At 39.4% G+C, this 15,166-nt stretch overlaps 1 protein-coding gene across 10 annotated transcripts in view; it reads right to left on the minus strand.

The window, feature by feature from the left end:
* PARD3 (par-3 family cell polarity regulator) overlaps positions 1-15,166 on the minus strand; it is a 458,715-nt gene that overhangs the window by 296,179 nt on the left and 147,370 nt on the right. For all 10 annotated transcript variants that reach the window (XM_074156981.1, XM_074156982.1, XM_074156980.1 and 7 more), the window contains exon 3: positions 10,337-10,517. In XM_074156981.1, coding sequence (XP_074013082.1) covers positions 10,337-10,517 — 181 coding nt within the window. The remainder of the gene's footprint in view (positions 1-10,336; positions 10,518-15,166) is intronic.

Consider the following 15,166-nt stretch of genomic DNA (forward strand, 5'->3'; position numbering starts at 1 on the left):
TCAAGGGACGGCTCCTTTCCTCAGCCGCCCATTACAGAGGCTGGGCATGCATACAGAGAGCTTTCCTCTCCCAAGGCCACAAGGAGCTGGGACATGCTGAAGAGTGGTAAGGGCAGGATGGCCACCACATCCAGACGGCGCCCAAGGGAATGCATTGGGTACAGAGGCTCTTGCCGCAAAGAGCAGTGAAGTTAACGGAAGTCCTTCAGTGCTCATTAACTCCACGTCATGCTTGTTCCCCCAGACTTAAGTGGGCTTTTCAGTGCCACGTGGCCATGACCTGTCACGCTTCAGGTCTGAGAACGTGTGCCAAGAAAAAGGACAGCTGCCTCTCTGCAGAGGTTTACCCATTTGGGAGCAGCACCGCATAAAGTGACTAGATACCAGCGTCAGACCCAAGGCAGATGACACTGTTGGTTTAACCACAAAATGTGATAGAAATTTCTCAAACCCAGTTTACTCTGAAAAAAGTTAACATGGAACTATCTTCATCCATGACGTACAGTCTGTGACCCAAATATACTTCCCAAGCATAATTACGGCTATGTAGGAACTTCCTAGGGCCACGTAAAATTGCTCTGTGGGTCAAGTTGGGAAGCTGTTGGTTTGTAAAATGCCACTTTCTCTTCCAAATACACAACCAACCATTTTTAAGGCAACAACGGCAGCATCCTACTTCACTAAAAAAAAATTTTAAATCTTTCAAATAAAAATTTAGTTTTACAGTCTGAAGTAAATCACACGCAGATTGGAATCCACTGGCATCTGTTTCAGAACTGGTCGCCTCTGCTGTCTCTCAGGAACAGAGGTTAGCCAGGGCAGCTAGTCCAGGCCATACTCCGTCTCAGCCCGAAACACGGTGTAGAACAGGTCAGATGAACTCACCCTAAAGGTATCCATTCCTCTCCAGAAATAAGAAACCGGACTGCCTTGAGTATTTAGCTCAGATGCAGAACCTGGAGTCTGTTGATATTAACCTCATCTGTTGTGTCTGCTTTGAATCGGCTGTTGCCCAGCAATTGCCAAACGAGTCCCAATTTTAATTCCAGTTGCAAACAGTGCTGTACAGAGAGCTGAACCAAATCCAACCCCACAGGATAAGGTTTTAATGGTTGATCAAAGTTTGTTGTGAGAAGCCTAGTGCCCGACTCATAGGCACAATTTCCAGAAGCTAACACAATAGCTTGCTATTGCTGTCTTTGTACAGCCTTTCACTGTATGCATGCAAGCAGTAGTACAAATATTTTATCTTCACCTAAGAACCACTTTTTGCTTTTCTTTGTAAACCCACACAGTCCCCAACTCCCTTCCCACATATACAATCACTTCCTGGTTCTATACATCGAAAAATGTTGACAGAATCAATTGCCTACATCCATAACAGAGGCAAGAAACACAAACCTGGAACACAGCCCGAGTCCACATCCACCTCCAATCCCAAACAGCCAAGCTCTGGCATCGGCCTGGGTGGTGAACACCACCCCAGCGAGGTGCCCGCTGTGTCACAAAGGGGGACCCCGACTGCCCCCGCAGTGTCACAGAGGGGGAGAGGAGGGGGCCCTGCCTGCAGACCAGGCGGGGACACTGAGCCAAGCCAGCAGGAGGGCCGGAGGTGGGCTCGTGCCTTGTCTCACCTCAGACCGGGATCATGGGCTCAAGCTAAGCTTCTGACCTCCACGCTATTGGGGGCCAAAATCTCTGGAGAAAAGTACTTCTAAATACATACGCTTGATTCTCACCCTCAATGCTTGATCTGACCCTAACATGAACCCACAGCATTTCTGAAGATGGAGTTCATCTTACTTACACAATTCGTTTAAGATTAACAACAAGAAATGGGTGGGAACAAGACCAAATTTTATCTTTTTAAAAGTATAAAATAAGGCAATAAATTATCAGAAAGTTATTTCTCATCCACTCCTTTATTTCTGTATCATCTTTCAGCCCTTTTCAGTGCATGAGTAAATAAAAAACAAACTAAAAACCAAGCCTATTCAACTAGCAACCATCTGTCCCTGTTTCATCCCCCTCAAAAGAACATGTCAAGACACAAAATTTAAGGCAACCTTTTCGCAGTAATCACCAAAAGAGATGGTCTATCTCCAAAACGCATCCCCGTCTGAAAAAAGAGTATGTGAGCTCACATGTTGCAAATGCAATAAAGAAGCAAGCAAGAATCCCTTGTGAACTAAGAACAAAAGCAAGCAACAATGCTCTCACTGAAGTACAAGTTTAGCCTAATTAAGGATATATTTTAAGTATAATATCTTACAGCCTTGGGCTTGTGGTACTAAATATCCACATCCTTCTTTGTTTAGGGGGCCGGGGGGATGCACTAGCCGTTGTGTTGAACACAGGGTAACCCTGCAGACAGCACAGCACAGACCCCCAGCAGCACAACACTCTTCACTAGCCCTACAACACCCTTTCCATAAGATCATCCATCTTAGGACTGAGTGAATAATTAAGCACATTTGACAAACTCTGCATCCTCTTCTGTTGGCAGACTGTGAGTAACTTATGCCAGTGGTCAGCCCCCCAGAGACCAGTGCTGCTGCCTCAAAGCAAAATGAGACCAGGATACCAGCTACTCCCGCGGACTGGTGGTTCTGGATATTAAGGACGCCTTGAAGCATACTGTTTTATCACATTTCAGAAGTACCACCTATAAATACTGCACGAGGTTTTTTGAAATTGTTGGATTAAAAAAAGTATAACATGTACACATGCTTCCATAAAGTAAAAAATTTCACAAAGTTGTTGTCTGTACTGCGAAAAAGCATTCCCTAGTCATTTCAGATTCACGTTCCTTTGCCTTCACTGTACTCCTTGTTTGTTTACAATGAAATACCAAGAAATAGAGAAGTAATCAAGAAATTATCTATAGAAAGTTATTAAAATTATTGATACGTGTGTGTTGCCAAACTCTTTTGGCCAAAGAGCCGAAATAGCTTTATCACAATAGGATTAAATCCATGATACCACAGTACAATGGAATTGTGCAGCTACGCTGTAATGTTTGATAGGATAAAAAGGCATAACATTTTGTGTATACATAAAAACACAGTTCCCTTAAGGAAAAAGTTACCTTTCATTTAAAGTAGGGGAAAATAAAACCCAGCAACACCAACACCAGCACACATGCATATCGAAACAATTCTCAGAATACAGCTGTGATTTCCATAATAGCTTCTTGTTCAAGTGATCATTAAATCTATTTAAGATGTCAAATTTAGACTAATATCCAAACCTGACTTCTTAAACTATTCAAATTCAATACTTCACATCTTCCTAACCCTTCCTTATTATCTCTCTTGTACTACGTTGTGTAGGTATGGTACAAAATACCATCATGTATCAGATACAATACCATCTTTTGATTACTCCCCATTATCAGTACTCAAAGATAGAAGCCCTCATCATATGGAATGACATCTTGAAATGTCTCATTACTTAGGTTTCCTCCAGAGTTCTAAAATTCTTTACATTATTGGTTTCAGGGATTTTTTTAATCCTACTAGAAGCTACAGTATTTTGCTTGATGGTATACTGAGAAGATTGAAGATATTAAAGGTTAATTTAGAAACTTAAGCAGTTTAAAATCCATTTGTTTTTACAAACGTGTCACGGCCTCATCAAAAACACATGGTTTTTAAACTGCTCAACAATCCCAAATTAACAGCAGAGCTCTATGCTTGGAGAAAACACCAACTGGAGATCACTCAAGTCAGAACTGTGCTGTAGAAAGAACAAATTTAGCCTCATGGAAGAAAGCAGCACCTGGTACTGATTTTTTGATTCAATAACTCTGGCTTTAAAACAATCACATCCTTGATAGAGCTACAAGGATATATGCGATAAGAATTCCTGAACGGCGAGAGCACCAGAAGGTGAGGAAACAGACTTTGCTAAATCTTCTCCTCAAACTCCGATGCATGAGAAACCTTCCTTATTCAGCTGCCAACAGCTCAGTGCAAGCCTCAAGTTTGAGGTTCTTTTCGTATTATCCAACATGGTAAAGGAAACATCTGAGAACCTGGCAAGGAAGTAACAGATGGTTAGGAAATCTTTTGGAATTCATTCCTGGGACTGGACTGGAATGGCGGGCACCTGAACTCTGGCTGGTCACCAATGAAGGTTACTGACTGAGGAGACTCACCGTGGAAAGCTGACCTGACTCAAAGCTCAGCGGAGCTAGTGGAAAACCTCCCATTGACTTTAGCAGGCATTGCCTGTAAAGCCATAATCATTCATTATAAATGTGGATGACTTTCTCTACATTTTGTAAGCAGCTATTTAACCCTAGAGATAACTTCAGCTGATAAAGCTCCAAACATCTGGTTTTTGATGAACTCATCTTTCTCTTCCTCCCTCTTCTAATCTCTTGCTTCCTTAGTTCTTTGACACTTGAAAATGACTTTATTTCCATACATAAAACTGACTCACAGTAGAACAAGGACTCAAAGAGATACAAACAAGAATGAAAAAGTTTGGACATATGTGGGAAAAAGTGCTGAAACCATCACCATTTGTGAAACTGGGACAAATATGAACTCACCTCTGCAGTTCCTTGCCAACATACTAACATGCAGTGCTCCAAACCTTTAAACAAAGGCACTTAGAAATATTAACAAATTAATTCCGAGAATATGCATTTGGGACTCTAGATAAATACTTGCATCAAATCAGTGAAGTGCCATATTTAAAACAGCAATTTTAAAGTACTTGAAATTCACACACTTATTTATGCACTTACACCTTTAACTGTTTTGCTTAGTATTGAATTTTTTGAACACTCAAATTGTGAGATGCTAAGAAAAGACACACACGTATTTAAACCAGATGCCAGAAGTGGCTCACCTGTGGTTACCAAACACCACAATGGCTTAGCCAGGAACAGGACAGATCTGCCACCACCAGCCGGCTGCCTTCCTGCCTTACAGCACAGCGCATGGCACCGCTCAGCAGCACGTGATGGACGCAGAACACACCTCTGAACCGTTCCCCACAAAGACTTGTGTGTTACATGAGATGTAAAAATGTTTTTCAGGCCTCTTGGTTACCAAAAATGGCTTTTCCTCAGGAAATGCCAACTGCCCTTCTCTTAGCAGACACAGAGAACAAGAAAAAATTAATACATTTGAAGACCCTATCAGTTTTCATCTTTTCTTAACTAAACAAACCAGTCCTTCCAACACTTGGTCATAGTCACCAAAGCATCTTACTCTTGTTGCTCTCTTTCAGCTCTCTCCAACTTGTTTACCGTTCTCCAAGTCTGGCACCACAACTGGTCACAGCTAAAGTCTTACTGCTCACAACTACTTCAGTGAGCCCACAACAGCATTCCCCTTTGATGGAAAAGCAGAATGCCCAGATGCACTACAATAATGCACTATAATGCCCAGAACCTTCTGGCAGCACTATGTAGTTACCTGTTCACTAGTATTGCCTTGCAAATTACTTTTTTCTTTCTAGATGCAATGACTGTACGCATCTCGCCGATTTCAAAACAGTTTATAAATGTACGAAGAGAATGCTGAACTGAAACCTTGACATCCAAAGTGCCTGAAACTCCATCTTAGCTTTTTATGCAACACTCTATAATCCAGATTTATTAAAATACTGAACAGTCCTTAACCTAAGAGAGCTCTAAGAGGCTATACTTGATGTGTCCTACTAATTTGCCAATGAACTACTACAAACCACTGAGGGCACAGAGAGGTCCACAAATTCAAAGGCAAGCAAGGTCATGAACTTTAATATCTCAACAAATTCACAGTGAGAGTCTGCCTGCATGTTCTTACCTGTGAGGAATAAACCTGCTGCCAATTGCAGGGTTAGAACACACATGCACACAGGGAACCCAAGAGCAACGGCCATGCTGCTGGGTAAACAACCATGTGAGCTGCAGCAAGTTCTTTGCTCCTCTGAACTTTTAGTACTTCTTCACAGCCAGCTGTGCACTCGCTTCATAACATTCTCATCTAGACCTTTTTTTTCCCCATAGTCTGCTTCCGTGACCAAAATATGAAACCAGTGCCGAGAGTCCTACTAAAATACATAATACAGATCACTTGCGCAAATACATCGCTGACGTGCACCATTTCCAGCTAGTTCTTAGTCATTTCTTAGACTCCTCTGGCCAGTGTTTTGGGGAGATGTTCCCCTGCCAGCCTTTAGAAGAGCCTTACAATAACCCCATATCTCATTTCTAAGGAACTGACACACCTACCAAAGACATCCTGCATGCAAACAGCAGTCTGCTAAAAAGCACCGTCAGCTGATCTGTGTCACGCTGGCACAAACTCTTACGATACTAAACCACGCTGGGACGCTGCACGTGCACAATATGCTTGCACTACTGCCTGCTAAATATTGAATCACAGAATCACAGAATATTTCTGGTTGGATGGGACCTTTGAGATCATCGAGTCCAACCAACAACAAAAAAAAAAAAAACAAAAAAAACAAAACAAAACAAAAAAAAAAACCAAAAACCAAACAAACCACACCCCAAAAATCCCAGAACACCAACACCAAAACCAAACCAAACGCCTACAACCACACCCCACTCACAAACAGACACAAACCAACAACCTCAGGCACTAGAGCATACCCTGAAGTGCCACCTCTACATGTTTCTTAAATCCCTCCAGGGATGGTGACTCCACCACCTCCCTGGGCAGGCTGTTCCAGTGCCTGACCACTCTTTCAGTAAAGTAATTCTTCCTGATATCTAATCTAAACCTCCCCTGCCCCAACTTCAGACCATTTCCTCTGCTCCTGTCATTATTATTTCACTACGAACATCATTTGCTTTTACAAATAATAGCTTCAAGAAGGAAACAATTTAATCGATTATATTTGGAGTCACGGAATTACATGGTAACTTCAGGATGGACGAGATCCCTGGAGGTCATTTGGTCCAACCCCTCCACACAAAACAGGGCCAGCAAGATCAGGTTGCCCAGGGCCACCTGAGCAAGCACCTGTCTCTGAGCAGCCTGTTTCGCTCTTGAGGTGAAAATTGTTTTCCTAATATCTAACTGGCATTTTCCTTGTTGCAGCTTGTGTTTGCTGGCTCCAGCAATAATGTGTCAATGCAAGAAGAGTTTGGCTTTATCTTCTCGATACCCTACCATTAAACACTTAAAGAAAGCAAGAAAGATCTCCCAGCCCCCTTACTCTTCTCTACTTTGGGCCAGGAAAACAAAAAAAGAAGAAAAAAAAAAAATCATAGTCCTCTAAAGCTCTCTTATTTTCCAAATAATGTTCTATATTAAAAATGCTTTTTAACTGTAACTGCTGAAACGTTCAGAGAGACTTGTAACATATAATCACACCAAGACCAAGAACTAAGACCTCCCTTGGTTATTTAACGAAGCTAAATAACTTAAAAGGAAAACCAGACAAAGAGATGACCGTTTTCACAATATCTCATGTAGCTGGAAAGAGGTTTTATTTACAATATTTAAATGCAGTACTGTGAAACAAACAACTTGGTTCACAGGCAGTGCACCCGCTGCTGAACTGTCACTGCCTGACATCCTGTCTTATCTGCCAAATTGCTCATTAGGTTTGGCAATTTTCACCTGCGCCTCCAGTTTATATTTCAGCAGGGAATAAACATCAGTCTGCTTTAACAATCTTCTGCAGTGAGCTTCCAACCTCTTCTCGGAAAGCACTCAGGCACACACAAAAAAACGCCTTGTGTACTGTATGCTTAAAAAAAATGCAGCTGAAGCGATGAAATACACCAAGAGGAAGTTTAACTTGGGTAACAGAAAAGCAGTAAAAGGGAAAGAGCTAGGTAAGAAACATAAATAAATCAACCGCTTGTATTGACAAATTGTGTTTTCACATTGCAAAACGACATAGGGGGTATGGGCCAGCCTCATTTTTGTTTCCACATTTAGATGGGAAGATTCAATTTGACACCACCCCCCCACGTGCAAAGTACAGGCTGTGTTTGTGCATGGGAAAAGAGGGAATCCAGATGAATATTACTTTTCCAGCTGGACCTGATCTAGCTAACCTTTCCCTTGCTGGGAGAAGAGCGATGGTGTGATCTATAAACAAACAAAAGGGGTAGCATGGCAACCAGAACAAAGAGAGGAAAATCTCAGCAGGCCCTTAAGCCCCAGCCTAATGTGCTGAGATGCTGCCTCTGAACGGAGCCCGCTCCGTACCCCTCGGGTGCAGGTGAGCGGGAGCAGAACGGCACAAAGCTACGCTTCTGCCAGAGAACTGCTGAGAAACAGGGCTCAGCTCGCGAGCAAAAAGCACCAGAGATGTAAAACAAAATGTCTAAAATGCTATAAACCAATTTCAGACGGAATACTGTTTTTCATTTGTTAGAAGTAAAATATTCACCGCCAACCCTGCAATTAGCTAGAAAATTACAATAATTACAGCAATTTTGTATCCCATCTCCAATCCAATTAATAGATATATGACCTTGTCAACATGTAATAATCAGGATCTGCATCTACTACAAAACTGGATGGGTTTTATTTGCTGAAGAGAACTTACACAGTAAGAAGATAATTATTTGAAATACTGAGAATACCATTTGTATGCTATGCTTCGCTTCACAAGTTATCAAGGAAATACAATAGGGATATTATTTCCATTTTCAATGTATATTTAAATGAAATTCTTGAAATAGGTATGTTTAATACGGGACAGTATTACTGGACTGGGATTCTAAGCCTGTGGTTCGGACCATTGAAAAACAAAATATATCTAATTGTCAGCACCAAAAAAAAGGAATTAGCTAGACAAGAGAACATCTCTGATTTGTGATAACCCATTTATGACAAATTGTTTCACCCATTTTATTTTTGCATGCTTTTATAAAAAGTGTCAGAAGAGCTATAATTCTTAACATTTTTAAAAGTCCCGTGCATTTTTATAGACCTTTGTCTTGTAGGGTCTCAAAGCACTTTTTGGTCATTTTAGCTATCAGTGGACTGTATTCCATGTATTTTCCAGAATGACAGTGAAGATAAGTGAGCTGTCCAATATATCACTGAATTTTATCTGCGCTATATGATTTTGATGCACTAACATCAGTGCACTGTATAATACACCAGATAATCACACTAAGGAGAGAATGCATTTGTCTGCTCTAACCCGCCCTAAGTTGAGAACCCGGGAAGACAGCTTTTTGGCTTATGCATGGAAATGAGAGATGCATTAAGCAGTGGCATACCCTAGTGACAGCAAAACAGAAGGGTCCCGAAATTCCAGGATGCTTCTTTATTCTGCCATTAATCCTTTCCCTAATTTAACTCTGTGTTGTAATGAAGCATAGTTATAGCTTGAAAAGATGCATGTTCAAGTCTGTGTAAGCTAATTGTTAAATGTTGTTCCCTTAATTTTACAGAAAACTCTGGTACAAAAACCCTCAAACTTAATAGAGAGTTGTAACGTTTCCATTTGTGTTTTACCTGATTACTTAAACACAGATTTTATTCATTAAAAGAACACCTATAGAAAAATAATCTCTTGGGAATTACAAATAGTTGTTTAAAACGCTATTATCTATAGAATATCAAAGGACTGATGGGTAATGACTTCGGACAAGAATTTTCTGGAATGGAATTGCTACTTCAAAACTTCAGTGAGCGAAATGATAAACACTACAGTAAGAGGTGCACAATGCTTTATCCAACACTGTCTTGTTTGCATGGTACTTTTAACAACGATGAAAACTACACAGTAAACTTCATTTGGCGATTTTTCTTCTTAATAAGCTGAAATATTCAAAGATCCTGCTTGAGCAAGAACTATGAGTTCCTACCTTCATGGCTTTGCAACAAATCTTCCTCATGTTGAAATAAACAAAATAAAGAGATATTCCTGGCTACGGTTTCTGGTTTTTAAAGTGTATTTTTGCAACGCAGTAAATGCACAGATCAGCAGGTGTTTTTATGGAAAGGTGACAAGCATAACCTAGCAACATCAACAGTTTCAGTAGAAAGTGCTCCTATCTTTAGTTTCTTTTTACCCTTTTTTTCATTAAATGGAATAAAACTGGAAAACTGAAAATTGCATTTGGAAACTTTGCTGTGATTTTCAATGTGAGGACAATTTTAAAGTGGCAGCACAGACGGAGCTTATTGCTCCTAAAAGCAGTTTATAAATAATTTATTAAAACAGAAAGGTTTGTTTACTTGCATGCAACAAGCATTTACGCAGTTTCTCAATTTTGATCAGCTTTCAATAAGGACAGATAATGAATCATATTCCCAGCAGCATGAATGGGTAACAGCACTTGGCATCCTTGTAAATTAAGATGAAACACGCTGAGATACCGAGATCATTTACTTACTTGCACGAAGGACTGAAGGGGTGACCTCAATTTCACTCGTTGCTTGGTAAGGCTGAAAGGCCGATGCCGCGTTGGAGCCAAGCTCACTGCCAAAAATCTCCGGGCTTTGTGTGCCTGTCGAGCTGGCGCTGGTGCCATCACCTCCATGGTGTGGATCTTGCTCATCAAACACAGCTACGAGCTGCAAATGACAGTATAATCTACTGTTAAAAAAAACTTTCAGCAACATCAAAGTGCCATTTCAGATCAACGCTTCATCATTTCTTCCCACCAAAGAGAAAGAAACGTCTACCAGCAGAGACTCAGATCAATGCCTAGATCACAACACCATCAGCCCAAGGAAAGGCAGCCATTAATTGGATAGTACAAAGGGTCAACAGCTCTGATGGGACACAAAGCCCATCACTGCAAGCTGCAGAGTGAACGGCACCAAGACAGGAAAGGAAGGGTTGCACCTTCCCCAGCAAACCACTGCGTCTCACCCGGAACTGCAGAAAACTACCTGAGTGTCGACCGATGCCTCTGCACTGGAATTTATCCCCTGTGTTTTGATACCTCTATATGCATCATTACTACAAAGTCAAATCCTGAGCAAAATCACATTTTTATAGAATAAAAACAAACAATAAGAAATTATGTTAATACACGTTGAAAGCTACAGGCAAAATATGAAGCCACCTTAAAGTGTTATAAACACTGCAAGTTATCATCCATTAATCTGTTATCTATTAATGTATTCTCTATTAACACTATTTAAGTTGTGGGCTTCCCTTGCAAAATTTCTTTTGTCAAATTTTTGGAAACATTTCTCTTTTTGTTTGCAATCAACTTGTCCAAGACAAGCCTAAGAACTCAAACCCAATTTGAAACTTAGCCAAGTCAGTAATTTAATAAAGATTTACTAAATCAGTGTTCACCATTGCAAGGGAAATAGGAAAAACGTCACTGTCTTTTTTGGTAAATCCAAGATATTCTTTTCACTGTAAATGAATGCTTTTATTTGAAACAAATAATTTACTCCAATTTATCTTCTGTGACCTACTGAAAGAGAAAAGGCCAGCTCTTATACCCATTTAATTTTAGAACTTAATTTTCAAGATGGGTAAAAAAGTTTTATGGATAACAACATTCTGCAGCCTATAAATTAATCTATAATGTAATATTTGAAAGACATTTCCAAGAAAGCATTACATTCTTCTGTCCAAATTGGTAGGGTAAATGGACCAAATCAACTTAAACCTACACTGATCTCTGCAATTTGTTTATTTTGTTAGAACAACACTTAAGGCTTTGTATAAACTAAAGGAATCAGAGGTCACTTTCTCTTTTCTTTTTTCTTTTCTTTTTTTTTAAGTGAATCTGACATCATCTCATCCTACACATTTTAATATTAGTCCCTTTACTCAAATCTAGCTTATGCAAACATCAGTAAAAAAAATTGAAAACCACAACTGTAAGTCCAAGTGGAAACCATTTGGGAATTCAACTTTTAAAAGTACTTTCAGGCATTAGCTGTTTTAACAAGTAGTTTTGAAATTGCAGAGAGTAGCAAACTTCTGCCAGTAATTCCACACCTAATGCAAATTCAGGCTCTGGCACATACAAAACAGAAAGAATGAACTGGTAATGGGTAAAAAGTCCGTGGTCTCTCCATGGTCTCTCCAGCGCTATTTGAAAGGCAGGGAGCAGAAGGAAAACCAGGCTGCAGCTGCAGACAGCTACAACATGTTTTTAACATACAATTCATTATTTTATGCTTGAGAAATCTACACACAAGAGAGCAACAGGAGACGTGACAACACCTAAAATGTTAGTAGCTCAAGAATATTGGAAATTTAATTTTTTAACACATTGCGAAATACCAGTGCTTACATAAATTGAAGCATATTTCTCCAAAGAAGGAGACTTTACCGTAACACTTTTACTATCTGTTTTATAACAAGCTGATTACCAATCTCCAGCAACTGAAAATAAATTAATCCACAAGTGACGATGTGTAAGGTATTAGAACAAAACACACACGATGCATTTAAGAATTCTAGGCATGAAACATCAAATCGTTTTCTCCTTTGCATGGCATGTATCAAGATAAATCCCCAAATTACATTCTGTTCCTTTGAGGCTGATTGAAAAGTATTACTCAATGCATGCTGCCGCAAGTATTTTATATATATATTATATATATGTAAAAAGCTACGTGCATATAAATCTCTATGTATGTATGTTGTACTGCAAGTTGCCTCCAGCTTTTTGCCTATTCGAGACAGTCTACAACCTATGATTTCAGAACATCTAAAAAAGAGCTTCTCATTTCAAGCTTAGCTTTTGATCTTATGTATTTTCGCAGGTATTTGCCATTTTGACAGCATCAAACCTTCAAAAGGCTTCAGTTCCATTAAAAATCATACCAAGTTGTAACATTTTTGCATACAACATGTGAAGAAATACAAGCCATGTTAGTCTTCTCCAAATCTAATTAGCGTTACATTTTATTCTACGGTAGCAGGTTATAATTCAACCCAGGCTGGCATCAGCTCTGCTGGGCAGGTCAGGAAGCTCATTGTAAAACAGCGTTACAAAGGTACACTCAGTCCTCATAATGAGCTAGAAAGTCTTCGGGACTGGAAGACTTAATGTAAATAGACAGTGTCAGATCTTGATTTCCAGAGCTTGCTGTGCCACTCTGTGGATGGCAGTGAGCTCACAGGAAACACGGACAGCCAGAACATCTTCCACTGTATTCTGATATCGAGCGTTCATTTCTGATTTCTCTGATACATTTTATTTTAATTAAGGGAAATTCTTCAAGGATAGGAATAGAACATACAAAAATGTGTACTTTCATACCCCCGGAGGCTCTGAAATCACACCTCAACTATCATTTTTGTAGGAACAAGAAACAAAAGAAAAATCATAGGAAGAAACACCTTACGGCTACTTAGAGCGAAGCCACACGAGTAGGTCACTGGGCCTATGAAGAATCCTTTGCAGCAGGAATCCATAGCAATAAACACTGTTTTATGCCAGGGAAATAAATGGCCTGTCAGTGAGATGCCAGTCATATTTAAAGGCCAAAGAAATGTTTTGGCAATGCATGGAACACAGATCACTAGACCAGCTTTTATCAGCCCTTAAGCCAATGGTAAACCTATGGTATTTCGCTGGGCTTTAAATATCAGATTTACAAAGAGTACAAAACAAAGATGACTATCTTTTCTGGAAACAACAGCATCTTTTCTGTAGAGAGACTGCTTCCATGTTGACTTTTTTTTTAAAAAAAATAAGAAATAAATGACTGACACTGCCATAACCACACAGAGAGTTAGTTTTCAAATGCAAGGAACTGCATACTGCTTTCAAGAATCACTCTGTCATTACTGCCAATACCTGACATGAGCTGTGCCTCCTGCTCTCTATCCTTCAGTTTTAGATCTCATCACTTGCAGTGACCTGAGATACTCATCATGCCATCCACTCTTTGCAGAAGGAATCAGCAGAGGGCTGAACCATAACAGTGCATAACAGTGCACGAAGAAAGAAGAAAATAGCTTAGCTCTTCAATATTAGATCAATATCAGCTCTTTAAAAGATCTTCCACAAAATTCAGCAAAAACTGGAGCCGTTTGGCTTGTTGGATCTTTTTTTTTTAAAGACAACCCCTTAGCCAAAGACCAACTTTCATACCAACAAGAACCATAAATAATAGTAGTATTTATAATAACAAGAAGTTATATCCCCCCCCATTCCATGGGACCTGATTTTGAGTGCATCAAAGACATGAAAATTTGGTTAAATAGGTTACAGCAGTTTTAATCACTGGGGGTAACAGGACACAGCATTTTCATTTTTCAGTCACTGAACTAAAAATCTGGAGAAGAGAAATAAAATCAAGTGGCACCAAACCACTTTGTCTTCCCAAAACAAATTTAATAAACGATAGGCTTAATTTAGACTGGCATGTTTACATTTCTAATTATAATATGGCAAAAGAAATGGAAAGGAGGTTTCAATACAAGCCACATTCTTCATCAGTGTAAGCTGGCCCAAGAGGAATCATCAGTTTGAAAAAGATAAGAGTTTGGTTCCCAGTGTAAGCATATACTAGTTTTTCAAGAAAAAAAATGAAGTTTCAAACATTCAGTAACACTTTCAAATATAAAGACAGCAGCTTTGTTCAGATCACAACTTAGGGAAACGTTCATTCCACTTCAGCAATGGAATTAAGAGCAAGTCCTTGAAAGGTCAATATGCATAAACTAAAATACTCCTATTTTTTTAAACTCCAAGGCAATAAATATATGAATTATCAACAAGACGTGATTTTTTTAAAAAAAAAAGCAAGAACAAGCAAGTGTTCAACACAAAAAAGCAAGTGTTCGACCATCAGCAATTTTTTTAAAAAATACAAAGAACTGCCGTAAAACTCCACAATTACTGCAGTAGTAAAAATCATACTTGTGATCCTTAGTATATTTTAAGAGGTGTTTGTTTTTTTATTGCTACCATCATCGTCCAAAGACAAAAAAAATATATGCATTCAGCCCTCTATAGCACATCTGACTGACCTCCCACAACACCATGTTGTATAGAATTAATTACACTCCAACCTTTAGTTCTTTCTGGAAGAGACACCAGGATGAGCTTCTCTATTGCTCTGTCTGGGACTCAACATATCATACTAACCAGGTTATACTTCAAGAAATAAAAAGCAAGAAGACTGATTTATTTTAATATTGACACAGCAGCAGCAGTCTGCATTCCAACATTAATTATTACAATTTCCATCTATTCTAAGGTAATTAAAAATTAGTAAACACATATGCAGTCTTA

Source organism: Numenius arquata, chromosome 12 (genome assembly GCF_964106895.1).
Source record: "Numenius arquata chromosome 12, bNumArq3.hap1.1, whole genome shotgun sequence".
NCBI classification, from domain to species: domain Eukaryota; kingdom Metazoa; phylum Chordata; class Aves; order Charadriiformes; family Scolopacidae; genus Numenius; species Numenius arquata.